The sequence below is a fragment of the Hyperolius riggenbachi genome, chromosome 9 (assembly GCF_040937935.1).
Source record: "Hyperolius riggenbachi isolate aHypRig1 chromosome 9, aHypRig1.pri, whole genome shotgun sequence".
NCBI lineage: Eukaryota > Metazoa > Chordata > Amphibia > Anura > Hyperoliidae > Hyperolius > Hyperolius riggenbachi.
In genome coordinates, this window is record NC_090654.1 from 265499282 (window position 1) to 265525248 (window position 25967).

The following is a 25967-nucleotide window of genomic DNA, read 5'->3' on the forward strand; positions in this document are numbered from 1 at the left end:
AAGATCTGGAACATGCCAATATAGTTATCTGAAAGATCTGGGATTATCCTGCTAAGGTTGTCTGGAAGATATGGAGATTCCTGGGACCATTCCCTTATGTAAGGTCTGGGAACCATGCAATGGTTGTCTGGAACCTATGGAGAACTCTAGGAGCATCCCACTATGGAATCCAGTAAAATCGGGCAACATCCAGCTATGGCTAGAGATAGAGAAAGAGCTGGGCACCAGGGCGTATGCTTCCAGACTTTAATCCAAAGTTACATACAGATACATATACAACCGGCGGTAGGAGATGGCTTAACAGCCGTTTCACAGGAACAACCCTCTTCCTCAGACACTACCTTTGCTCTCTGAGGAAGCGTGTTGTTCCCGTGAAATGGCTTTTAGGCCATCTCCTACTCCCAGCTGTATATGTATCTGTATGTAACTTTGGATGAAAGTCTGGAAGCATACTCCGTGGTGCAAAGCTCTTTCTTTCTCTATCTGCAATTGGTAATCTGAATGCTGTGAGCACATTGCAGAATCCAGGTCCAAGATACAGTGTCCCAGCCAGCCAGCACTGGGTGCCAGCCACTGTGTTTTTTATACTGTTTGATCCAGCTATGGTTATCTGGAAGATGTCACAGTCTTGCTATATTATCTAGAATATGTGGGAGCAACCCACTATTTTCATGTGAAAGATTTGGGAACATCCTGCAATTGTTATCTGGAGGATTCAGAAATATCCCACCAGGGTTATTGGACATCTAGAAAATCTAGGAATATCTTGCTACGGACGGCTGTCTAGTAGAATTGAAGGTGGTTCTAGAGCCCTATCAGACATTTGCCTTCTTTTAAATACTGGAAAAATATCTATGATTTGGTCTTGCCACACATGGGACAATTTCAATTTAGACTGAAATATGATCATGGATCTGAGTGTGTGAGGTCAGCCTGCGTAGTTTGGTATGCAAGATCTTGGATGATCTGAGAAAGTCAGATTTGGTTTGGTCCATTTGAAAGTTGAAGGATCTTCGAGCTTTGGATTGGCCTGCAGTTGGTCTTGTCGGAAGATCTGTATGCATCACGCTATGGCCTGATCTGCAGTCTGACTTGGTTCTAAAATCTGAAAGTACAAATTAGGAGTTACATTTATGGTAATAAAGAATGCACACACCACCTTGACAACTATAAATTACCAGCGTTGTCAAGTTGGGCGCAGTACTGTATCTTTTTTCTTCAGTGGTCCACCAGTTGTCCTGGGAGGTGGAACAGGGGGTCTGGATCGGGCAAATATAACCTGTGATGGTTCCAAGGCTCCTGGAAGAGAGAAATTAGTGAAGCTGTTGGTGGGGAGACTGCCTAGCATAGCAGCATCATGGATGAATTCTACTTACCCTGTGCGAGAGGGTCACTGCTAGGCTGGGCTCCATCACAAGCAGACACCCTATAATGGAAGCGTACACCATCAGCTGAGTACACTCCACATCCCAGCCACCCAAAGTAGCCTTGATACCTACCGAACAGAGCGGGATGCCGATAACTTGCGGGCAACATGCAGCTTCTGGCTTGAAGGAGGGGTGGGCTGCAGGAGAGACTAACCAATACACGTTATAATTGTGGATACATCAATTGTAATTGAGGACAAATCAAAAGATTGTATATGACACATAGGATTAACCAGGACTTCTACCAGGAAAGACCCTGGAGATTGGAAGGGGGTGTCAATGAATCAGACTTCTCTGTATCAAGTGTTCACAACAAGTCTATAATATGGCATTTAGTATAAAGTATAAGTATGGTATGGTAATGCTGGTGCTTCACTACAGTATAGGTGTGGTATGGCAATGCTGGTGCTTCACTACAGTATAGGTGTGGCAATGCTGGTGCACCACTACAGTATAGGTATGGTATGGCAATGTTGGTGCACCACTACAGTATAGGTATGGTATGGCAATGCTGGTGCTTCACTACAGTATAGGTGTGGCAATGCTGGTGCACCACTACAGTATAGGTATGGTATGGCAATGCTGGTGCACCACTACAATATAGGTATGGTATGGCAATGTTGGTGCACCACTACAGTATATGTATGGTATGGCAATGTTGGTGCGTTACTACAGTATATGTATGATATGGCAATGCTGGTGCGTCACTACAGTATATGTATGGTATGGCAATGTTGGTGCACCACTACAGTATAGGTATGGTATGGCAATGCTGGTGCTTCACTACAGTATAGGTATGGTATGGCAATGCTGGTGCGTCACTACAGTATAGGTATGATATGGCAATGTTGGTGCACCACTACAGTATAGGTATGGTATGGCAATGCTGGTGCGTCACTACAGTATATGTATGGTATGGCAATGTTGGTGCACCACTACAGTATAGGTATGGTATGGCAATGCTGGTGCTTCACTACAGTATAGGTATGGTATGGCAATGCTGGTGCGTCACTACAGTATAGGTATGATATGGCAATGTTGGTGCACCACTACAGTATAGGTATGGTATGGCAATGCTGGTGCGTCACTACAGTATAGGTATGATATGGCAATGTTGGTGCACCACTACAGTATAGGTATGGTATGGCAATGCTGGTGCGTCACTACAGTATATGTATGGTATGGCAATGTTGGTGCACTACTACAGTATAGGTATGGTATGGCAATGCTGGTGCATCACTACAGTATAGGTATGGTATGGCAATGCTGGTGCGTCACTACAGTATAGGTATGATATGGCAATGCTGGTGCGTTACTACAGTATATGTATGGTATGGCAATGTTGGTGCACTACTACAGTATAGGTATGGTATGGCAATGCTGGTGCATCACTACAGTATAGGTATGGTATGGCAATGCTGGTGCGTCACTACAGTATAGGTATGGCAATGTTGGTGCGTCACTACAGTATAGGTATGGTATGGCAATGTTGGTGCACCAATACAGTATAGGTATGGTGTGGCAATGCTGGTGCGTTACTACAGTATAGGTATGGTATGGCAATGCTGATGCGTCACTACAGTATATGTATGGTATGGCAATGCTGGTGCGTCACTACAGTATATGTATGGTATGGCAATGTTGGTGCACTACTACAGTATAGGTATGGTATGGCAATGTTGGTGCGTCACTACAGTATAGGTATGGTATGGCAATGTTGGTGCACCACTACAGTATAGGTATGGTATGGCAATGCTGGTGCATCATTACAGTATAGGTATGGTATGGCAATGTTGGTGCGTCACTACAGTATAGGTATGGTATGGCAATGTTGGTGCACCACTACAGTATAGGTATGGTATGGCAATGCTGGTGCACCACTACAATATAGGTATGGTATGGCAATGCTGGTGCACCACTACAATATAGGTATGGTATGGCAATGCTGGTGCATCATAACAGTATAGGTATGGTATGGCAATGTTGGTGCGTCACTACAGTATAAGTATGGTATGGCAATGTTGGTGCACCACTACAGTATAGGTATGGTATGGCAATGTTGGTGCATCATTACAGCATAGGTATGGTATGGCAATGCTGGTGCATCATTACAGTATAGGTATGGTATGGCAATGTTGGTGCGTCACTACAGTATAGGTATGGTATGGCAATGTTGGTGCACCACTACAGTATAGGTATGGTATGGCAATGTTGGTGCACCACTACAGTATAGGTATGGTATGGCAATGCTGGTGCATCACTACAGTATAGGTATGATATGGCAATGCTGGTGCGTCACTACAGTATAGGTATGGCAATGTTGGTGCACTACTACAGTATAGGTATGGTATGGCAATGCTGGTGCATCACTACAGTATAGGTATGGTATGGCAATGCTGGTGCGTCACTACAGTATAGGTATGGCAATGTTGGTGCACTACTACAGTATAGGTATGGTATGGCAATGTTGGTGCACCACTACAGTATAGGTATGGTATGGCAATGTTGGTGCACCACTACAGTATAGGTATGGTATGGCAATGCTGGTGCATCATTACAGTATAGGTATGGTATGGCAATGTTGGTGCGTCACTACAGTATAGGTATGGTATGGCAATGTTGGTGCACCACTACAGTATAGGTATGGTATGGCAATGCTGTTGCGTTACTACAGTATAGGTATGGTATGGCAATGTTGGTGAACCACTACAGTATAGGTATGGTATGGCAATGTTGGTGCGTCACTACAGTATAGGTATGGTATGGCAATGCTGGTGCGTCACTACAGTATAGGTATGGTATGGCAATGTTGGTGCGTCACTACAGTATAGGTATGGTATGGCAATGCTGGTGCGTCACTACAGTATAGGAATGGTATGGCAAGGTTGGTGCACCACTACAGTATAGGTATGGTATGGCAATGCTGGTGCTTCACTACAGTATAGGTATGGTATGTACATGTAGGATGGGACAATACTGTCCTTGCCAATATCATTATCAGTTAATTTGTCTCCCCCAATGAGATTACAGCAGTAAACATGTCGCCATGGTAACAACATCTCTTCTTCATTCCAATCACAAGTGTACATAGGGTGATCTCACCTGCTCCACACTCTGTCCTAGCTGGGTATGTTGGCTGCTGTGAGGTGTAGGGCCGGTCACAGATGAGCAGAGGTTGGTCTCCATGTCTTGGTCCCAGGCCTGATGTGGCCCATTCCTAAGGCAGACGTAATGCAATAAGACAGTTGTGTTGCACATCTCAGGTTAGGGTGTAGTATGGGTGCTTTGTCTCTAGGATTAGGATTTGGTCTGGGTGCTGTGTCTATAGTACTAGGGTGCAGTTTGGGTGTCAGCATGCTAGGTCTCAGAGATAAGGATGTGGTCTGGGAGCTGTGTCTCTAGGATTAGGATTTGGTCTGGGTATCCGTGTGTAGTGTCTCTAGGATTAGGGTGTAGTATGGGAGTCTCTAGGAATAGAGTTTTCTGCCATGTGCTCACTTAGTTTTGGTCTCGGTGCAGGTTTGAGTGGCTGTTTTTCTGATGGCCCGGGGAATGCCACCTAGACGGATTGCAGCTCTGGTAAGCGCCCCACTTGCCAGGTTCAGGTGAGTGAGCTAAAGAAGAAGAGATATTTTTGTTGGTGGATTTCGGCATTGGTGGGACTGAACGGATTGGGTTATAGTCGGAGGGGACATTACCTGTTGGGTGATTTGTCTCAGCTGAGACACATTGCTTCGGGTTGCTTGTCTTTCAGCAAGACGCTGCAATGATGCGGTCACCGCTCCCATATTATAAGGGTCCTCTCCTTCTCGTAGTGACCCTGCAGAACTGCATCGTGAGCGCAGAGCGCTGGATTGGGCACTGGCTGTACAAAAAGAAAAAATATAAGAACTAGAGAAGAGGCAGAACACGTCCGAAACAAAGGCCAGTCCACAGGGGCCACACTCATACAGACAAGGACTTGTTGGTTCTCCTCCACAAAGATGGAGAACCCACAACCCAAACATCAGACTTTATTTAGGGTTTGGAGTCAAGAGAATTTTTAAAACAACAACGCAAATAAAAATGGCATGGACATAAATGATGAGACCCATAACAACATTCTGTACCACAACCTTGAGGGCCCTTTCACACCGATGTGGTAAGGATTTTTTACCGCACCCCACCACCTTGCAATGAAAGTCTAAGTAGACTTTCATATTATGTTACAGCATGACCCAAGTGACGTTTTTGCCGCTTAGTCTATGGCGACGCATCGCAGCCCGCGTGTGCGAAAGTATATTTTAACAATACGCTTCCTTGCACTTCCGCATACCCGAAGCAGGAAGTGATGGCAAGCACGCATCACTTCCTGCTTGGCCGGTGGCCAGAGAGGGAACACCGGGCGGAACGGTGCAGTGTTCCCTGAAGGCCTGTTTTTGACAGTGCATGTGGTGCGTTGGGCGCACTGCATCGCTAACGCCCGTTTGTAGTCTGAAACCGGCCTTAGGGTCAATCACTGCAAACAAGGATTCCTAGGTAGGTCTGTCTCAGTGAGACTTCTGCACTTGGCAGCAGGCAGTGTGGACAACTCTTTCTCAGCTAACTGCTCCAGCTCTGTCAGGTTTGTAGGGGGCTTATCCAAACTCCACTTTTTTCTATAGGATTCAAATCAGGGCTCATATAAGGACTCTTCGGAGTAGTCCAATGTTTTGCTAGAGGCGCCCCGAGTCTGGCATATAGACGGCTCTGTCACTTTTAATTCGCCTGAGGAAGTGGGCATAGTCCAACGAAACGCGTTGCCTGTGCTTAATTATCCATTAAACTTCCTTAATTAAGTGAGTTTGTTGTCTATGAGGTGAGCCACCTCAACCTTCTTTATTTTATTGATTTTAAAGTGTTTTATTTATATTGGGCGCCTCTTTTCCTTTGCCGTAGTCCAATGTTTTGTTCTCAGCCATTCTTGGGTAGTCTTAGTTGTGAGTTTCCTGGTGGAGGTTTCATGAGCTGTGACGGAGACAAGGTTGGCACTACGTTTCACTCTTTCATATCTTCATAGTCTTGAGATTGTATTGTTCTCTGCTCAAACTCAAGGCATCCTGAGCCAAATGCAATAATTCATCCCCAAAACATAAGCAAATAATTGTTTCACAGTAGTGTTTCACAGAAAACCATTTATTTTCTTTGAAAGCTTAATTGTTTTCCACCCCATCACTAAGAAAAACATTGAATGGTGTGATCAGACCCTGAAGGACCTTAACCTCAGGCCTCAACTTGCTTCTCTGTGGAAGGTGTTCTTGGCTGTTTGTCTCCATCTGTAATATCCTTATGCCCTTTATGAGGTCAGCTTTCCTCTTGTGTCAATGTCCCAGGAAATTGTCAACAGTCCTATAGATCTTAGACATCGTAACGATATTTGGAGCAGTTGTCTCAGGAACATCAGGCTGTTGGGATACGGTCTTATGCCTGGCATACACGGGTCGACTGGCGGCTCGATTAGCCGCCGGATCGACTCCAGCCGCGTCCCCGCTAGTCCACGCGTGCGGATCGATTCCCACTTGTCCCCGCCGGCGGTCCTTATCAGCCGCTCGATTCCCTGCCATTGTCCACCGGCTGGAATCGAGCGGGCGCGGGTCGAGCGGCTTGCTCGGGCCAGCTGAATATTATCAGCTGGCCGGATCAGCTGATCGATACATGGTACAGAAACGTACCGTGTATACCCAGCAGTAGGCTCCCTACACACTGCATGCGATTCCGATTTTTAATCGGTTTTTACAACCGATTCAGGTTTTTAATCATTACTGCATGCTGCGTTTTTTCCTCTGTTTTTCTGTTGATTGCAGTCAGGGGAAATCGGAATTGCAAATCAGAATTACAAAACGGATTTGCAGTGTGCAGGGAGCCTTATAGTGTTTGCCTGCAACATGTCTATACTGTCCTCTGTGATCTCCTCTGCTGTCTCTGGTCCATGTTCAGTGAGGGACACACAGTGACACCAAACAGTAACGACTTCTCTCAATATAAATTGGCTGGATGATGATAACACGGCTGGAGATGTGTTATCACCTAATTACAAAAAAAAAAATTATTTAAAAAACTGGCTTTAATCTAGTAACTTATAATGTTTTCTGGGGGTACCAACAAATGTGTCCAGGCCATTTTAGAAGATCTTTGTTATATACAGTAAGCAGTACTTTATCTCTTCTCGATGACAGATCAGTGCAGGGCCGGATTTACATCACGGGAGCCTATAGGCACAGCTGTCACTTTTCCCGTACCGCTTATAGGGAGCTACCAGTGTCTCTTAGCATAAGGGAGTCAGAGGTACCCTCAGTATTAAGTAGCTAATAGTGCTCCCAACTGAAGGGAGATCTTGTCAGTAGAATGCCGAGAGCTGGGTGAGTAACCTCATTTACCCTTTGCTCAGGACTCTGCATAGGGAAGGAGGGAGGGCAGCACTAGGGGGAGGGGAGAGAGCCGCCTTTGCATCATCAGGTGCCTGTAGGCACATGCCTACAGTGCCTTATGGTACATCTGGCCCTGGATCAGCGGCATGCAGGGAAACATGGGGAAATCGCTTCTCATTAAAGCAGTTGTTTAGAAAGCATAAAACACTTTTAGGGAACTAAACAAGGTGTTCACCTCTATAGACTAGTATTATTGTGTTATTGGTGGATCAGATGTTGTTGGGTGGGGCCAGGTTTGTTAAGGGATCAGGTGTTATGGGGGGCAGTGTCAGGTTTTATAGGGGATCAAGCTGGGTTACACACCTGGTCGTGAGGAGTTCGGTCGGCTCAGCCTTTGGGTGTAGATTTGTGCAGCACTTTGGAAAGAGGAGGTCCCCAGTGTGCAGCTCTGGGAACGGGGTACAGGCTGGGCCCAAGTGCCAGTGCTTGACAAAGTGTGCAATCTACTTCCTGGGAGGGGAGTACACAGCTGATGCTCAGGCGGCAGCAATGAAGGTTTTTTGAGTTGTGTGGTTTTACCATCTGAAGAGATACTGCAAACAGAGACACCAGAGCTGGAGGTAACCGGGGGATCCGGTACTCCATTACCTGCTAAAAGAAGTGACAAGTATATGATGGACATAGAAATATAGGCAGGGATTACAAACATAGAGATGCTGGATGGCCAGAGGCAGAATGTGTCATAACCAACATTGAGACCTGGGATGGACAGAGGACTGCCCACTTCCAGAGACTCTCCGCCCATATCCCGGATTTCACCTTCACAGATAAGAGGAAACTCTACATCCTACAGCGGGAAGAGGAAACATCGGTGCAAACAGCGGCCCGCTATATCACTACCTGACACCAACTGAGAGAAACATGATACCCCACAGAGCATATACCCCTTTATACTGCCGCCTATACCCTCCCCACCTCTATGAACTATATACCCCTTATACTGTCACCTATACCCTCCCCATGCCTATAATCCCACACCCTCCCATGCTAACACTAATGTTTTGCTTTGGCATTGCTAATGTAGTATTTGGTCCTGCCAATAAAACTTATTTTGGATTGGCAGAATGTGTCACAAACAAACATGGAGTCCAGGGATGGCCGGAAGCAGAAGGTGTGACCGCAAACATGGAGACATTGGATAGACAGATGCAGCAGATGTGACCACACAGGCGTAGAGATGGGGGGGGGGGGGGTGTCACAGTCAAAGAGACATGAAGCTTACCCGGGGCACAGACAGACTCATAATTCGCTTGCTCTGCTTTCCTGTTCATCGCACCCTCCAGAGTCCCTGGACAGGAATATTATATACATGTACACACAATTGTAGTGACCAGGTATCACATTTACCATCACAATACATAGATCACAGTGACATGACCGCAGTCTTCATCACTCACCCGCATGTTGAGCTCCATTTGTGCCACTATTTGAGCTTCCCAGAAAGACGGTGGCAGATTTATTCTTGTGTGTGTAAAAGGTGAGGACCTCTTCCAGCTCATATTCACTGGAAAGATGAGCACAGAGTTCAGAAGCCACACCCATCCATCTCACCATTACAGCACAGGAGTCACACCCATCCATCTCACCATTACAGCACAGGAGTCACACCCATCCATCTCACCATTACAGCACAGGAGTCACACCCATCCATCTCACTATTACTGTGCAGGAGACACACCCATCCATCTCACTATTACTGTGCAGGAGACACACCCACCAACCTCACCACTAGTGTGCATGAGCCACACCTATCCATCTCACTATTACTGTGCAGGAGCCACACCCATCCATCTCACCGCTGCTGTGCAGGAGCCACACCTATGCGTCTCACTACTACTGTGCAGGAGGCCCAGGGGCGTAACTAGACTTAATAGGGCCCCCCTGCAAAAATGATAGTATGGGGCCCCCTTGGTCCCCGAACCCCATGCAGGTCACATGATCGGGAGCCAGCAAATGGCAGCAGAAAGGGGAGGTTGTTTTGCTAATTGGCTGCACTTGCGGTGGGGGAGAAGGTGGAGAAACGGCCTCCAAATCGTCTGGGCCCCCCTGCAATGGCAGGGGTCACAGGAGTTATTGCTACGCTCATGGCAGGAGCCACACCCATCCACCTCACCACTATTGTGCAGGAGCCACACCCATTCATCTCACCGCTGCTGTGCAGTAGCCACACCAATGCGTCTCACCATTACTGTGCAGGAGCCACATCCATCCACCTCACCACTACTGTGCGGGAGCCACACCCATCTAATTACTACTATGCAGTAGCCACACCCATAAATCTCCTCATTAGTACTTTTTTTTTTTTTTTTATATGGGAGCCACCGATGCCACACCCAACTCATCATACCTGGCTTCGGCTATGAAGGTCTGAAATGCTGCAGGATTTACACCCAGGACGTCTCCTGAGGCCATCTGCTGGGTCTCCTATAACAGAGAAGAAACAAAGCTTTATAATGGGGTCTGTTGCCATATTGACATCCAGGATGACATCCAGGCATGAGAATGTAGATGCATTTAGATATCTGGTGCAGGAAATGGAGAATTTTGGGTAGACGGGGAGATCAGGGGTTGCTCTCTATTATTAAAACATGCACACTTTTTTTTTTATTAATCAATGTTGCCCTCCTGTTATTGATATCTTCACGTACTATGTCTATATATACTGTATGTGTTAGGAGTTCTCCATAATTCTAAATAAATGCTTTTCAAACATTCATTGTGATGAACTATAAATACAGTATTTTTCCGACTATAAGACGCACCAGACTATAAGATGCTCTTAGGTCTAAGCTACACAACTCTAACCCCTGCTGCCCCACCAGCTAAGCTACACAGCACTGAACTACACTACACAGCAATGCCCTACACTGTAATGCACTAACACTTCAGTACTTCAGCTCTCACCTGATCCAGCCGGGGAGCTCCTCTCTCCCTCACTCCGATCCTGCTAATGGGACTCCTCTTCTCCTGCAGCTGCAGATATAGCAGTTCAATAAAGCTACCATACTTCCGGGTGCCTTACTTCCTTATTAGTGGTTTTGTTACTGTAACCACAGCGGCACTCGTACTCCGTTCATCACGCGTGACGCCGACACACTGGCTGCTGGGGTTACAGTATCATAACCACTAATAAGGAAGTATGGCATCAGGAAGTACGGAGGACCCGGAGCTGTATTGCCGGCAGGCAGCCACAGTGTATCGTTATATCGGCAGCTGCAGCAGGAGAAGAGGAGCGCGTCTACATCAGCAGGACTGGAGCAAGGGGGAGAGGAGCACGGTGGCAGGATGCGGTGAGTGCTTCCCTGTGCACTCTGCAAGTGGAAGAGGAAATAGAAAGGTCAGTATACAGGAAGAGGGAATAGAAAGGTCAGTATGCAGGAAGTGGCTTGTGCTTCCCTGTGCACTCTGCAAGTGGAAGAGGAAATAGAAAGGTCAGTATACAGGAAGAGGGAATAGAAAGTTCAGTATGCAGGAAGAGGCTTGTGCTTCCCTGTGCACTCTGCAAGTGGAAGAGGAAATAGAAAGGTCAGTATACAGGAAGAGGGAATAGAAAGGTCAGTATGCAGGAAGAGGGAATAGAAAGTTCAGTATGCAGGAAGTGGCTTGTGCTTCCCTGTGCACTCTGCAAGTGGAAGAGGAAATAGAAAGGTCAGTATACAGGAAGAGGGAATAGAAAGGTCAGTATGCAGGAAGTGGCTTGTGCTTCCCTGTGCACTCTGCAAGTGGAAGAGGAAATAGAAAGGTCAGTATACAGGAAGAGGGAATAGAAAGGTCAGTATGCAGGAAGTGGCTTGTGCTTCCCTGTGCACTCTGCAAGTGGAGGAGGAAATAGAAAGGTCAGTATACAGGAAGAGGGAATAGAAAGGTCAGTATGCAGGAAGTGGCTTGTGCTTCCCTGTGCACTCTGCAAGTGGAGGAGGAAATAGAAAGGTCAGTATACAGGAAGAGGGAATAGAAAGGTCAGTATGCAGGAAGAGGGAATAGAAAGTTCAGTATGCAGGAAGTGGCTTGTGCTTCCCTGTGCACTCTGCAAGTGGAAGAGGAAATAGAAAGGTCAGTATACAGGAAGAGGGAATAGAAAGTTCAGTATGCAGGAAGAGGCTTGTGCTTCCCTGTGCACTCTGCAAGTGGAAGAGGAAATAGAAAGGTCAGTATACAGGAAGAGGGAATAGAAAGGTCAGTATGCAGGAAGAGGGAATAGAAAGTTCAGTATGCAGGAAGTGGCTTGTGCTTCCCTGTGCACTCTGCAAGTGGAAGAGGAAATAGAAAGGTCAGTATACAGGAAGAGGGAATAGAAAGGTCAGTATGCAGGAAGTGGCTTGTGCTTCCCTGTGCACTCTGCAAGTGGTAGAGGAAATAGAAAGGTCAGTATACAGGAAGAGGGAATAGAAAGGTCAGTATGCAGGAAGTGGCTTGTGCTTCCCTGTGCACTCTGCAAGTGGAGGAGGAAATAGAAAGGTCAGTATACAGGAAGAGGGAATAGAACGGTCAGTATGCAGGAAGTGGCTTGTGCTTCCCTGTGCACTCTGCAAGTGGAGGAGGAAATAGAAAGGTCAGTATACAGGAAGAGGGAATAGAAAGGTCAGTATGCAGGAAGAGGGAATAGAAAGTTCAGTATGCAGGAAGTGGCTTGTGCTTCCCTGTGCTCTCAGCAAGTGGAAGAGGAAAAAGAAAGGTCAGTATACAGGAAGAGGGAATAGAAAGGTCAGTATGCAGGAAGAGGGAATAGAAAGTTCAGTATGCAGGAAGTGGCTTGTGCTTCCCTGTGCACTCTGTACTATGTCTATATATACTGTATGTGTTAGGAGTTCTCCATAATACTAAATAAATGCTTTTCAAACATTCATTGTGATGAACTATAAATACAGTATTTTTCCGACTATAAGACGCACCAGACTATAAGATGCTCTTAGGTCTAAGCTACACAACTCTAACCCCTGCTGCCCCACCAGCTAAGCTACACAGCACTGAACTACACTACACAGCAATGCCCTACACTGTAATGCACTAACACTTCAGTACTTCAGCTCTCACCTGATCCAGCCGGGGAGCTCCTCTCTCCCTCACTCCGATCCTGCTAATGGGACTCCTCTTCTCCTGCAGCTGCAGATATAGCAGTTCAATAAAGCCACCATACTTCCTGGTGCCTTACTTCCTTATTAGTGGTTTTGTTACTGTAACCACAGCGGCACTCGTACTCCGTTCATCACGCGTGACGCCGACACACTGGCTGCTGGGGTTACAGTATCATAACCACTAATAAGGAAGTATGGCATCAGGAAGTACGGAGGACCCGGAGCTGTATTGCCGGCAGGCAGCCACAGTGTATCGTTATATCGGCAGCTGCAGCAGGAGAAGAGGAGCGCGTCTACATCAGCAGGACTGGAGCAAGGGGGAGAGGAGCACGGTGGCAGGATGCGGTGAGTGCTTCCCTGTGCACTCTGCAAGTGGAAGAGGAAATAGAAAGGTCAGTATACAGGAAGAGGGAATAGAAAGGTCAGTATGCAGGAAGTGGCTTGTGCTTCCCTGTGCACTCTGCAAGTGGAAGAGGAAATAGAAAGGTCAGTATACAGGAAGAGGGAATAGAAAGTTCAGTATGCAGGAAGAGGCTTGTGCTTCCCTGTGCACTCTGCAAGTGGAAGAGGAAATAGAAAGGTCAGTATACAGGAAGAGGGAATAGAAAGGTCAGTATGCAGGAAGAGGGAATAGAAAGTTCAGTATGCAGGAAGTGGCTTGTGCTTCCCTGTGCACTCTGCAAGTGGAAGAGGAAATAGAAAGGTCAGTATACAGGAAGAGGGAATAGAAAGGTCAGTATGCAGGAAGTGGCTTGTGCTTCCCTGTGCACTCTGCAAGTGGAAGAGGAAATAGAAAGGTCAGTATACAGGAAGAGGGAATAGAAAGGTCAGTATGCAGGAAGTGGCTTGTGCTTCCCTGTGCACTCTGCAAGTGGAAGAGGAAATAGAAAGGTCAGTATACAGGAAGAGGGAATAGAAAGGTCAGTATGCAGGAAGTGGCTTGTGCTTCCCTGTGCACTCTGCAAGTGGAGGAGGAAATAGAAAGGTCAGTATACAGGAAGAGGGAATAGAACGGTCAGTATGCAGGAAGTGGCTTGTGCTTCCCTGTGCACTCTGCAAGTGGAGGAGGAAATAGAAAGGTCAGTATACAGGAAGAGGGAATAGAAAGGTCAGTATGCAGGAAGAGGGAATAGAAAGTTCAGTATGCAGGAAGTGGCTTGTGCTTCCCTGTGCTCTCAGCAAGTGGAAGAGGAAAAAGAAAGGTCAGTATACAGGAAGAGGGAATAGAAAGGTCAGTATGCAGGAAGAGGGAATAGAAAGTTCAGTATGCAGGAAGTGGCTTGTGCTTCCCTGTGCACTCTGCAAGTGGAAGAGGAAATAGAAAGGTCAGTATACAGGAAGAGGGAATAGAAAGTTCAGTATGCAGGAATTGGCTTGTGCTTCCCTGTGCACTCTGCAAGTGGAGGAGGAAATAGAAAGGTCAGTATACAGGAAGAGGGAATAGAAAGGTCAGTATGCAGGAAGTGGCTTGTGCTTCCCTGTGCACTCTGCAAGTGAAGAGGAAATAGAAAGGTCAGTATACAGGAAGAGGGAATAGAAAGTTCAGTATGCAGGAATTGGCTTGTGCTTCCCTGTGCACTCTGCAAGTGGAAGAGGAAATCATTCACCTTTCCACACGCTCTTCCGATGCAGCCCCACTGTGCCGTTCTCTCCACTGGTTACCCATTACCCAGAGGATCCAGTTCAAACTCCTGACTCTAACATACAAAGCCCTCCACGAGTTGTCTCCTCCATACATCTCCTCACTAATCTCAAGATATTGTCCCTCCCGCAACCTTCGCTCCTCCCAAGAAATTCTCCTGGCCTCTAAGCTGATCACCTCCTCTCATGCTCGCATCCAGGACTTTACACGAGCATCAGCCCTTATCTGGAACTCTCTTCCACAGCCTGTACGTCATGCTCCAAACCTGGACATCTTCAAACGCACTCTTAAAACACACCTTTTCAGACAAGCTTATAACATTCTATAGCCCTTTATTTACTTATTTGTCACAATGTAATCAGAGGCAAAGAATCACTGCCTCATCCATCCTCCACCCCCTTACCTAGTGTGTCCCCCACTACCCATTAGATTGTAAGCTCGCAAGGGCAGGGTCATCCTCCTAATGTTTACTGTCTTTGTAACAATATTTGTGCTGCTTGGAACTCTGCTGTATATTTGTTAGTTGTATCTATGTTCCCCTTGTCGTCTTATTGTGCTTTGTAAAGCGCTGCGGAATATGTTGGCGCTATATAAATAAATAATAATAATAATAATAATAATAATAATAGAAAGGTTAGTATGCAGGAAGTGGCTAGTGAATCCCCATACCTCCCAACTTTCTGAGATGAGAAAGAGGGACAATTAAGCCATGCCCCTGATCACACCCCTAGTCACGCATACCATAAAAATTTCATTAGAAAAATGTGTTGTTTTATAATTCAAACCACACTGGTCCTTTCTATCCTGGTTCATTTTCCTTTATATTAACATTTTAAAATTAATATCAATTTAAAGGATGGGAATTTTACAGTCAAACACATTTTTTAGTAGAGAAATACATACACTCACTTAAAGGATTATTAGGAACACCTGTTCAATTTCTCATGAATGCAGTTATCTAATCAACCAATCACATGGCAGTTGCTTCAATGCATTTAGGGGTGTGGTCCTGGTCAAGACAATCTCCTGAACTACAATCTGAATATCAGAATTGGAAATAAAGGTGATTTAAGCAATTTTGAGCATGGCATGGTTGTTGGTGCCAGATGGGCCGGTCTGAGTATTTCGCAGTCTGCTCAGTTACAGGGATTTTCACGCACAACCATTTCTAGGGTTTACAGAGAATGGTGTGGAAAGGGAAAAACATCCAGCATGCGGCAGTCCTGTAGGCGAAAATGCCTTGTTGATGCTAGAGGTCAGAGGAGAATGGGCCAACTGATTCAAGCTGATAGAAGAGCAACGTTGACTGAAATAACCACTCGTTACAACCGAGGTATGCAGCAAAGCATTTGTGAAGCCACAACACGCACAACCTTGAGGCGGAAGGGCTACAACAGCAGAAGACCCCACCGGGTACCACTCATCTCAACTACAAATAGGAAAAAGAGGCTACAATTTGTACGAGCTCACCAACATTGGACAGTTGAAGACTGGAAAAATGTTGCCTGGTCTGATGAGTCTCGATAGAGTTAGAATTTGGTGTAAACAGAATCAGAACATGTATCCATCATGCCTTGTTACCACTCTGCAGGCTGCTGGTGGTGGTGTAATGGTGTGGGGGATGTTTTCTTGGCACACTTTAGACCCCTTAGTGCCAATTGGGCATTGTTTAAATGCCACGGGCTACCTGAGCATTGTTTCTGACCATGTCCATCCCTTCATGACCACCATGTACCCATCCTCTGATGGCTACTTCCAGCAGGATCATGCACCATGTCACAAAGCTCAAATCATTTAAAATTGGCTTGTTGAACATGACAATGAGTTCACTGTACTAAAATGGCCCCCACAGTCACCAGATCTCAACCCAATAGAGCATCTTTGGGATGTGATGAAACTGGAGATTCGTGCCCTGGATGTGCATCCCACAAATCTCCATCAACTGCAAGATGCTATCCTATCAATATGGCCCAACATTTCTAAAGAATCCCTTCAGCACCTTGTTGAATCAATGCCACGTAGAATTAAGGCAGTTCTCCTTTAGGTGAGTGTATTTTTTCATAGAAAGAGGGACAAAGTCCTGAAAGAGGGACAAATGAGGAGGAAAGAGGGACAGAGGGACAGGGCTCCCAAATAGGGACTGTCCCTCCAAAAGAGGGACAGTTGGGAGCTATGCTTCCCTGTGCACTCTGCAAGTGGAAGAGGTCAGTATACAGGAAGAGGAAATAGAAAGTTCAGTATACAGGAAGAGAAAGTAAAAACTTCAGTATATAGATGAGCAGGAAGTAGAGAGTTCAGTATACAGAGAAGCAGGAAGTAGAATATTCAGTATACAGGTGAGGAGTAGAGGGTTCAGAACAGACACTGGGGCAGAAGTCACCTGGTTGTAGAGGGATATGAACTCTCCCAGTTGTTTTGCTAGAATATTGCGCCTCTCATGGAATGGTAGAGAGCGGCTGGGGAGTGTCAGACTCACAGAACGCTGCAAATTCCTGGCTGCTCGATGCAGAAACTTCATCACCAACTCCTAGGAACACAAAGAAGGTGAGGTCTATGGAAGAGTGATAATACTGCAGGTGTCAGCGGTGGAGCTCTGATAGCAGACAGATGGGTGAAGGACTTCACCAGTGGGGAGGCAAGGACTCTGCCACTCACCATTTGCTCCTCCTCTTTAGGGAGTGGCTTCTCATGGTCTTGCTGGCTCCGGAGGCGGTTCTCAACACGCTGCAGGAAAGTAGAAAACGCCCATCGTGCCTGGACCTTACTGCAAAACACAACCCAGTGCCAACATGAAAAGAGAGGTATGGATTTACGTAAACATCCAATCCTATAGAAAGATGCATTATATATCACCCATCTATAAATGTGGATAAATAATGTCACAAACTGTAAAGGCATGGTTAAAAATCATTATTCTAGTGTCTTATTCTCTATGCTCCCCTTCATGCATGAGCGTGGCCATGCTGTATGTGCGCAAGCACAGCCGCGCCTGCACAGTATCACGGAGCCACTTGTGCACAAGCAGTTCCATGCAGGCACCATATAGCCTCGCTCATGCTCGAGAAGGAGCTCTTGCTGGATTTCTTTAGGGGGTCGCGAGTGGCAATGGAATTGCGGAGCACAGTGTGGGAAGCTTCTACAGGATCCAGAGGCTTCCCTCTTCATAGGTAAGTACTGTATGTGTGTGTAACACTTTAAAGAGACACTGAAGCGAGACTAAATCTCGCTTCAGCTCTCGTATATAGCAGGGGCATGTGTGCCCCTGCTAAAACGCCGCTATCCCGCGGCTTAACGGGGGTCCCTTCACCCCCAACCCACCCCCCGCAAAAGTTGGTCGCAGACTTGGTCGCTACATTTCTTTTCCTGGAGGCAGGGCTAACAGCTGCAGCCCTGCCTCCCAGCGCGTCTATCAGACGCGCATCGCCGCCTCTCCCCCGCCCCTCTCAGTGAAGGAAGACTGAGAGGGGCGGGGGAGAGGCGGAGATACGCACTGACAGACGCGTGTGGGGCAGGGCTGCGGCGGTTAGCCCTGCCCCAATGCGGAAACGCTCCCCCGCATTACGGAGGGGATTTGGGGGGACAGGGACCCCCGTTAAGCCGCGGGATAGCGACGTTTTAGCAGGGGCACACATGCCCCTGCTATATATGAGGTCTGAAGCGAGATCTATTCTCGCTTCAGACTCTCTTTAAAGGGGTTCTGTGGTTCTTTGTAAAAACAAAAACTGAGACTTACCTGGGGCTTCTACTGGGCCGAGGGCCGGATTTACCATAAGGCACTGTAGGCACATGCCTATAGGCGCCTGATGATGGAAAGGCGGCCCCCTCCCCGAGCGCCTCCCTCCCTCCTTCCCTATGCAGAGTCCTGATGAGATAGTAAATAAGAGATTACTCAACCTGCTCTCGGCTTTCAACTGACGAGATCTCCCTTCAGTCAGGGCCACCTCTAGCTACCTGATACCTAGGTGCACCTCTAGTTACTTAATATTGAAGTTCCTTTAACTACTCAATACTTGGGGGCAACTCTAGCTACTTAACGTTGAGGGTGCGTCTGGCTACCTAATACTAAGGGGCACCTGTAGCTACCTATGACAGGCAAGTCAAGTAAGAAAGAAGTGACAGCTGGGACAGCCAGCATGCTTGCGGTGCAGTTTGGCAGGAGTATGTAGATACCTAGAGGGCAAAGTCTAAGGTGCCAGGACATCTGTCCCTATAGGCCCCTCTGAGGTAAATCCGGGCCTGACTGGGCTCCTGCAGCTGTTCTGTCCCCCACCGTTCTCTACGATCATTCGTTCCCCGCCGCCGGTTACTGTCCAATTATTTGTCTAACTAGACAAATGCAACTGCGCCTGTGCAGCCGTGCGCGTCCTCGCTCCTGCTCGCATCTCCGGGAGCCTCCTGTGCAGGCGCAGTAATAAACTTTCTCATACTGTGCCTGCGCAGTAAGCCGCAAGAGGCGGGAGCTAGGACATGCGCGGCCGCGAAGGCACAGTTGCATTCGTCTAGGTAGATAAATAATTGGACGGTAACCGGCGGCGCAGAACGGAGGATTGTAGAGGACAGCGCGGGACAGGACAGCTGCAGGGGGCCAGTAGAAGCCCCAGGTGTCAGTTTTTGTTTTTACAAAGAACCACAGAACCCCTTTAAATAGACTCTGAAGCGAGAAAAATCTCACTTCAGAGCTCATAGTTAGCAGGGGCATGTGTGCCCCTGCTAAAACGCCGCTATCGCGCAGCTAAACGGGGGTCCCTTACCTTCCGCATTGGGGCAGGGCTAACCGCCGCTGCCCTGCCCCACGCGCGTCTGTCAGCGCGTATCTCCACCTCTCCCCCGCCCCTCTCAGTCTTCCTTCACTGAGAGGGGCGGGGGAGAGGCGGCGACGCGCCGCTGATAGACGCGATGTGAGGTAGGGCTGCAGCCGTTAGCCCTGCCTCCAGCAGCAGCAAAATCTACGACCAATTTGGTTGTTGATGGGGGGGAAGGGGGGTGAAGGGACCCCCGTTTAGCCGCGGGATAGCAGCGTTTTAGCAGGGGCACACGTGCCCCTGCTGAATATAAGCACTGAAGCAAGATTTATTCTCGCTTCAGTGTCTCTTTAAGGCCCCTTTTGCACGTCTATACACTTTTTTTGCACTGCGTAACACAACAGCCAAGAAAGTGTATGAGGCCCAGTACACTGTCCGCATCGCGGCACAAGTATCTGATTTGCCGCCTACTTGCCATACGACGCAGAAATATTAAAATTCGTTAGCGGCGATGCAGCGTAAGGAACAACGCAAATATGACAGTAATATGATGGGAAACCCGGAAATCCCAGTGAACTACTTCCTGTCCAGCATCAGACAAGGGGCGGCGAAGGGCGTGCCTGGGGGCATGCAGTGGGACACACACACACACACACTATGCATATGACCCTGTTGCGCACTTTTCTGAAGGGTCATGTGCATCTAGTTTTTGGCACTGCGGTGTGATGCGAAGGGGGCGGTGCATCACACCTCAATTCTTTCCCCAGACGTAAAACCAGCCTAAAGCAAACCTGAAGTGAAAATAAACTGATGAGATAAACAAGTGTACAGTCTTAATCTTAAATAGGACTTTCTGGGAATCTAACAGTCTTGTACACGCACAAGTTAAACGATTCTATTGTATTAAGTGATTGATGATAGTTTTTTGTGTTTTACAGCCCCTATCTGGGCCACTGAATTGTTCTATCTGTTTCCCATACTCAGAAGTAGGAATGAGATGCAAATAATTCCGAGTTCATGCAGGATTATGTAAATTTGTATATAAATGTATGCAGCTTGAAAATGGACCAATCAGTTTAAATCTGGGTGGGACTGGATTGGTCCATTTTCAAACTGCCTAAATGTACATACAAATTTACATAATCCTACATTAACTCAGAAATATTTGCATCTCATTGATCCAGAGTTGGGACAAGGCCCTCCAGCACCCGAGGCTGAGACAGCAAAGTGCGCCCCTCCATCCCTCCCACTCCAGCCATCTAACACTGATTGCTATTAGACTAAGAGGCGCCCCAGCAGGGGCGTAACTAGAAACCACTGGGCCCCCCTGCGAAATTTTGGATGGGGCCCCCCTCCCCTCGTGTAAGAGTGCGTGAGCGTGTAAGAGAGTGCCTGAGCTTGTGAGAGAGTGCCTGAGCGTGTGAGAGAGTGCCTGAGCGTGTGAGAGAGTGCCTGAGCGTGTGAGAGAGTGCCTGAGCGTGTAAGAGAGTGCCTGAGCGTGTAAGAGAGTGCCTGAGCGTGTAAGAGGGTGCCTGAGCGTGTAAGAGAGTGCCTGAGCGTGTAAGAGAGTGCCTGAGCGTGTAAGAGAGTGCCTGAGCGTGTAAGAGAGTGCCTGAGCATGTGAGAGAGTGACTGAGCATGTGAGCGTGTAAGAGTGCCTGAGCGTGTGAGAGAGTGCCTGAGCGTGTAAGAGAGTGCCTGAGCGTGTAAGAGAGTGCCTGAGCGTGTAAGAGAGTGCCTGAGCGTGTAAGAGAGTGCCTGAGCGTGTAAGAGAGTGCCTGAGCGTGTGAGAGAGTGCTTGAGCGTGTGAGAGTGCCTGAGCGTGTGAGAGTGCCTGAGCGTGTAAGAGTGCCTGAGCGTGTAAGAGTGCCTGAGCGTGTAAGAGTGCGCCTGAGCGTGTAAGAGAGTGCCTGAGCGTGTGAGAGTTTGTAAACACACAATATGAATATACAGTAGAATGCATACATGAAAAAAATCCTAGCACCCCCCACAAACTAGAAATCTGACACAGGCACCCCTTCCCCCACCCTAGCCCCCCCCCCCCCCCCACACACACACACAGAAAACAGGCAGGTATTCCACAAACAGAAAATCACCACAAAACAGAGATCAGGCAGCCCCCCTTCCAGAAATCACCCCACCCAAAGTGAAAATTACACAGGCACCCCCTGACCCCCACCCTTCCCATTACCAATAAAACAACAACAGATAGCAGGCACCAGACCCTGCATCCCCCCCCCCCCCCTCAAACGAAAAAAAAACAGTAAATCACTTCCACATCAGACATCACCGCCAGCTTCTACCTCAAAACAAATAATCATTAGACAACACAAGCAAGTATAGAGGCAATGAGGAAAAAAACAAAACAAAACACACAGTCAGTCTGATGAGTCTCCCGCTCTCTGCAGCCCCGGGCCAGCCTCTCCACGGTACACCAGTCAAGTCCTGTCCGACTCCCAGTGTCTCCACGCAGCCACAACAAGCTTTCACTGTCTGCACACACACACACAGTGCACAGTAGGCTGACGGCAGGCTGGGTCTGGCGGGAGTCCGGTGGAAGAGTTGTCCTCCTGGCTGGGCTGGTCCTGCTTCCGGTTCTCCGCAGCCTGCACTGAGTGGATGTTGCGTGCAGCTGGCTATATGGAACGCACGTGGGCAGCAACTGCAAGGAAGCGCAGCGCTAGTACCCACCCCCAGTCCAGGAAATAAACCTCCCAGGCCCAGCCAGGTCCTAGTGCCCGCCGCCGTTGCCGCAAACAGCAGCATGAACACAATGGCGGGCCCGGGGCCCGTTTTAGGCGCATACAGCTTCTCCTCTCCGGGCCCCCTGTTAGGCATCTCTACCTCCGGGCCCCCCTGCGCCTGCATGGGTTGCAGGGTCTATAGTTACGCCCCTGCGCCCCAGGGCACTCAACACCTTAATCGCTTGTAAAGGTCAAATTCTTAGGCTGTTTGTGGGCTCTGCTGTGCTAAAAGATTGGGTTCCGCGGCTCACCCAAGGTTAATATACCATCAATTACTGTATTTTAAAATTTATTACAGAGGTATGTACGTAGAGTGGAGTATAGTACTGTATTAGCTAGGTCTATTTTTACCATTGAGTCTTAAAGAAAACCTGTAATGAGAAAAACCTCCCATGGGGGGTATTCACCTGGGGTGGGGGAAGCCTCCAGATCCTATTGAGGCTTCCCCTGTCCTCCTCGGTCCCACGGCGGCGGAGATAAAGCTCCTCGAACAGCGGTAAATATTTACCTTCCCAGCTTCAGCGCAGTATCGGCTCTCCGCTCGTAGATAGGCGGAAATAGGTGATCGCTGTCGGCCCGCTCTACTGCGCAGGCGCAAGTCTCCTGCGCCTGCACAGTAGAGCGGACCCGACAGAGATTGGCTATTTTCGCATATCTCTGTGCGGAGAGCCGCAACAGCGCCCCCGCTGGAGCCAGGAAAGGTAAATAAATTAGCGCTTATCAACACTTGTCAGGCTTGTCGAGGTAAGATTCCCGGAACACTTCAGGGGAGCCAGCGCTGGACTACCTGCAGCTACAGGGGAGGGGAAGCCTCATTGGGACCCTGAGGATTCCCCCTCACGAGGTGAGTACCCCTCAGAGGAATTATTTTTTTTGTTACAGGTTCTCTTTAAGGAACCAGAATGCACACTCAGGGCCAGGCCGAGGCAGAAGCGAGAAAGGCTCCAGCCTCAGGGCACAGTGTAGGAGGGGGCGCACAACTTACTCAGCTATCATTCCCCTGTTGTGTTTGAAGCAGAGAGAAATAAGAAAATGGGATACGTGGAAGTGGCTGTAAGCCAGATAACTAGAAGGGTTGGGGGCCCTGGGTGCCTCTTAGTCTAATAGTAATCTGTTTGGGAGAGATGGAGGGGCGCACTCTGGTGTCTCAGCCTTGGGTGCTTGAGGACCTTGTCCCGGCTCTGAGCACACATATCCTTCATCAGCCGATCCCGATCTGTGTTGGATAACTGAGACACTACTGTACATCACACACATACTGTATGTCTTGACATATAGGAAGGTATCTCATACACCACATACAGCCCATTGACCAATCGTACAAAAAAGGCTCACCTGAGATTTTCACCTTTCTGTAAGGCTTCTAGGATGCTGACCCTGGGAGGGGGAGTGGGAGGGGCAGGAGTAGGGCAAACTGGCACTTCCTGCATCTCTTCCTGCTTATCCACCTCACCGGCATCTTCTTCTTCTTCCTCCTCCTCCTCATTGGCTGAGCTCTCAGGGGGGTGGGGCCACCCTAAAATATAGATCATGAATAAGTAGCCTGTGTGAAGGAACTACCCATAATCTAGTTGTGCATTAAATCAATGTATGTTGTGTACTGCGGCAAGGACACTATTGTATTGTGTTCTCCCTATGCTTGCATGGGCTTTCTCCATGCACTCTGCCTTCATCTCACATCCCAAACACATACTGGTTCCCCCCAATATTATTGCTAGGTACACACGATGCAATTTTCTGACAGATTTACTGACATATCAATTATTTCCAACATGTCCGATCTACTTCCTATCAATTTTCTGATTGATTTTCCGTTCACTTCTATGGAAAATTGATTGAAATCAGATCGGACATATTAGAAATAATCGATTGGACAGTAAATCTGTCAGAAAATTGCATCATTTGTACCTAGCATTAGATGGTGGCAGGGATTAGATTGTGAACTCCTTTGAGGACAGAGTCAGTGACATGACTATGTGCTTTGTAAAGTGCTGCAGAAGATATCAGTGCTATACGAATACATAATAATAATAATATGGTAGGACAGTCTATGACTATGGTAGGATTAAATTGTGAGCTCCTCTGAGGACAGTCAGTGACATGACTATGTACTCTGTAACCTGCTGCAGAAAGGTTTAGGGCCCATTCACACTTATGTGATTAGCGGGCGATTCCCGCTAATCGCTAATGCGCTAGTGCTTTGTTATCCTATGGCAGTGTTCTCACTGACGCGATTGGCGCTGATCGTGGGCATGTTGCGATTAGCGCCAATCGCAAATGTGTTACCTGCAGCACTTTCTGGGTGATTCTGGAGCTCTCAATCGTGGAAGTGTGCAGTGATTTTTACCGCACTAATCGCGGTAAAATCACTCGCACAAAACGGAAGTGCAAAGCGCTCCCGTTTTGCCTTTTTAGATGTACTGAGAAGGTACAGGGCTATATAAATACATAACAACTACCAGTATATGGTGGAACATAAGACTATGGTAGGATTAGAGTGTGAGCTCCTCTAAGGACAGTGACAGGACTATGTACTCTGTAAAGTGCTGCGAAAGATGTCAGTGCTATATAAATGCATATTAAGAATATGGTAGGACATTAGTCTATGACTATGGTGGGATTAGATTGTGAGCTCCTCTGCGGACAGTCAGTGACATGACTATGTACTCTGTAAAGAAGGTGTCAGTGCTATATAAATACACAAAAGGGAACACAGCCCCTGCTCCCCAGGGGTTTCCTTTGAGCACAGTCTGGTTCTGGCATTCTGGGTAATATCATAACATGGTGAGAGGCGTAGAGAGGTGTGGGAATTAGTGGCTGTGTGATTGCACTGCAGCATCTGTAACAAGAGGGCGGCTTGTGTCATATCAGATCATAGTGAGAGCTGCTAGTGTTTCGGAAGGGGAAGTGGGTTGCGCTCTTACCTGTCCTGCGGGCTGCGCTGCGTCTCCGGGTTTTGCGCATGTGCAGGGACAGCAGCTTGCGTTCATACAAAGCGGCATGCAGCTTGGGCTGAGTGCTGGCGGCTGTCCTGCAGGAGAAGGCAGAGTCAGAGCACGGTCACCCAGCGTACTCACTAGCATCACAGATCACACTTACTTGTCAGGGAAGAGGTGATTGGCCAGCATGTAGTTCATTGAGGTTCTGTGTTCCAGGAAAGACCTGTGTGACGAGGACACAAGGATGTCATCAGAAAGCTGGGGGTGTGACCAAACAAAGCTGTTAAAAGCGGCACACCTGTTCATTTGGGCACCGTCATAGCTCCCAATGTTATTATCGGCTATGGCAGTGCCAGGGAACTATATTGGGCGCCAGGCACCCGATATCGATAATATTCTCCCAGCAAGTCAGGGAGTGGCTGGTCACCAGGCAACCGATATCGGGGATGCAAGGCGCTCACAGAGACAGCTGATTCTCTGCACAAAACAGAGCTCATCGTATCCGTGGCCTCATGTCATGTGACAAACTTACCCATACAATGACCAGGTATCCTGCCGGGGGAAAATACAGACAAATCCACCTCTTCTTCCTGCCTCTTCCTGTACTCTCCGCAGAGCCTTTACCTGCAACACAGACCACACCTCCAGCAATTCCCAGTACCATTTCCCTGCACCTCTCAGTATCTCCTCTCATTCTGCACATCACCATTTCCCTGTGTCTCTCTGTATCTCCTCTCATCTTGCACACCACCTCCATGCGTCTCCCAGCACCTCTTGCCCTGCACTACTTCCCTGTACCTTCTCAGTATCTCTTGCCCAGCACTACTTCCCTGCATCTTCTCAGTATCTCCTGCCCAGCACTACCTCCCTGTGCCTTTAAGTATCTCCACTCATTCTGCCCAGCACCACTTCCTTGTGCCTCTCAGTATCTCATCCTGCCCAGTACTGGTGT

At 47.9% G+C, this 25967-nt stretch overlaps 1 protein-coding gene across 4 annotated transcripts in view; it reads right to left on the reverse strand.

The window, feature by feature from the left end:
- Positions 1 to 441: 441 nt before the first annotated feature.
- TTLL5 (tubulin tyrosine ligase like 5) overlaps positions 442 to 25967 on the reverse strand; it is a 50742-nt gene continuing 25216 nt past the window's right edge. For 2 of the 4 annotated variants that reach the window (XM_068254502.1, XM_068254505.1), the window contains 17 exons: positions 25548 to 25639; positions 25176 to 25238; positions 25001 to 25107; positions 23412 to 23592; positions 17246 to 17354; positions 16971 to 17117; positions 10221 to 10297; positions 9271 to 9377; positions 9096 to 9161; positions 8177 to 8464; positions 5126 to 5292; positions 4926 to 5041; positions 4530 to 4644; positions 1500 to 1576; positions 1377 to 1426; positions 1179 to 1299; positions 442 to 1105 (listed from right to left, as the gene is read on the reverse strand). In XM_068254502.1, coding sequence (XP_068110603.1) covers positions 1187 to 1299; positions 1377 to 1426; positions 1500 to 1576; positions 4530 to 4644; positions 4926 to 5041; positions 5126 to 5292; positions 8177 to 8464; positions 9096 to 9161; positions 9271 to 9377; positions 10221 to 10297; positions 16971 to 17117; positions 17246 to 17354; positions 23412 to 23592; positions 25001 to 25107; positions 25176 to 25238; positions 25548 to 25639 — 1875 coding nt within the window. In that variant the 3' untranslated portion in view covers positions 442 to 1105; positions 1179 to 1186. The remainder of the gene's footprint in view (positions 1106 to 1178; positions 1300 to 1376; positions 1427 to 1499; positions 1577 to 4529; positions 4645 to 4925; positions 5042 to 5125; positions 5293 to 8176; positions 8465 to 9095; positions 9162 to 9270; positions 9378 to 10220; positions 10298 to 16970; positions 17118 to 17245; positions 17355 to 23411; positions 23593 to 25000; positions 25108 to 25175; positions 25239 to 25547; positions 25640 to 25967) is intronic. The other 2 variants (XM_068254503.1, XM_068254504.1) reach the window with 2 other exon arrangements.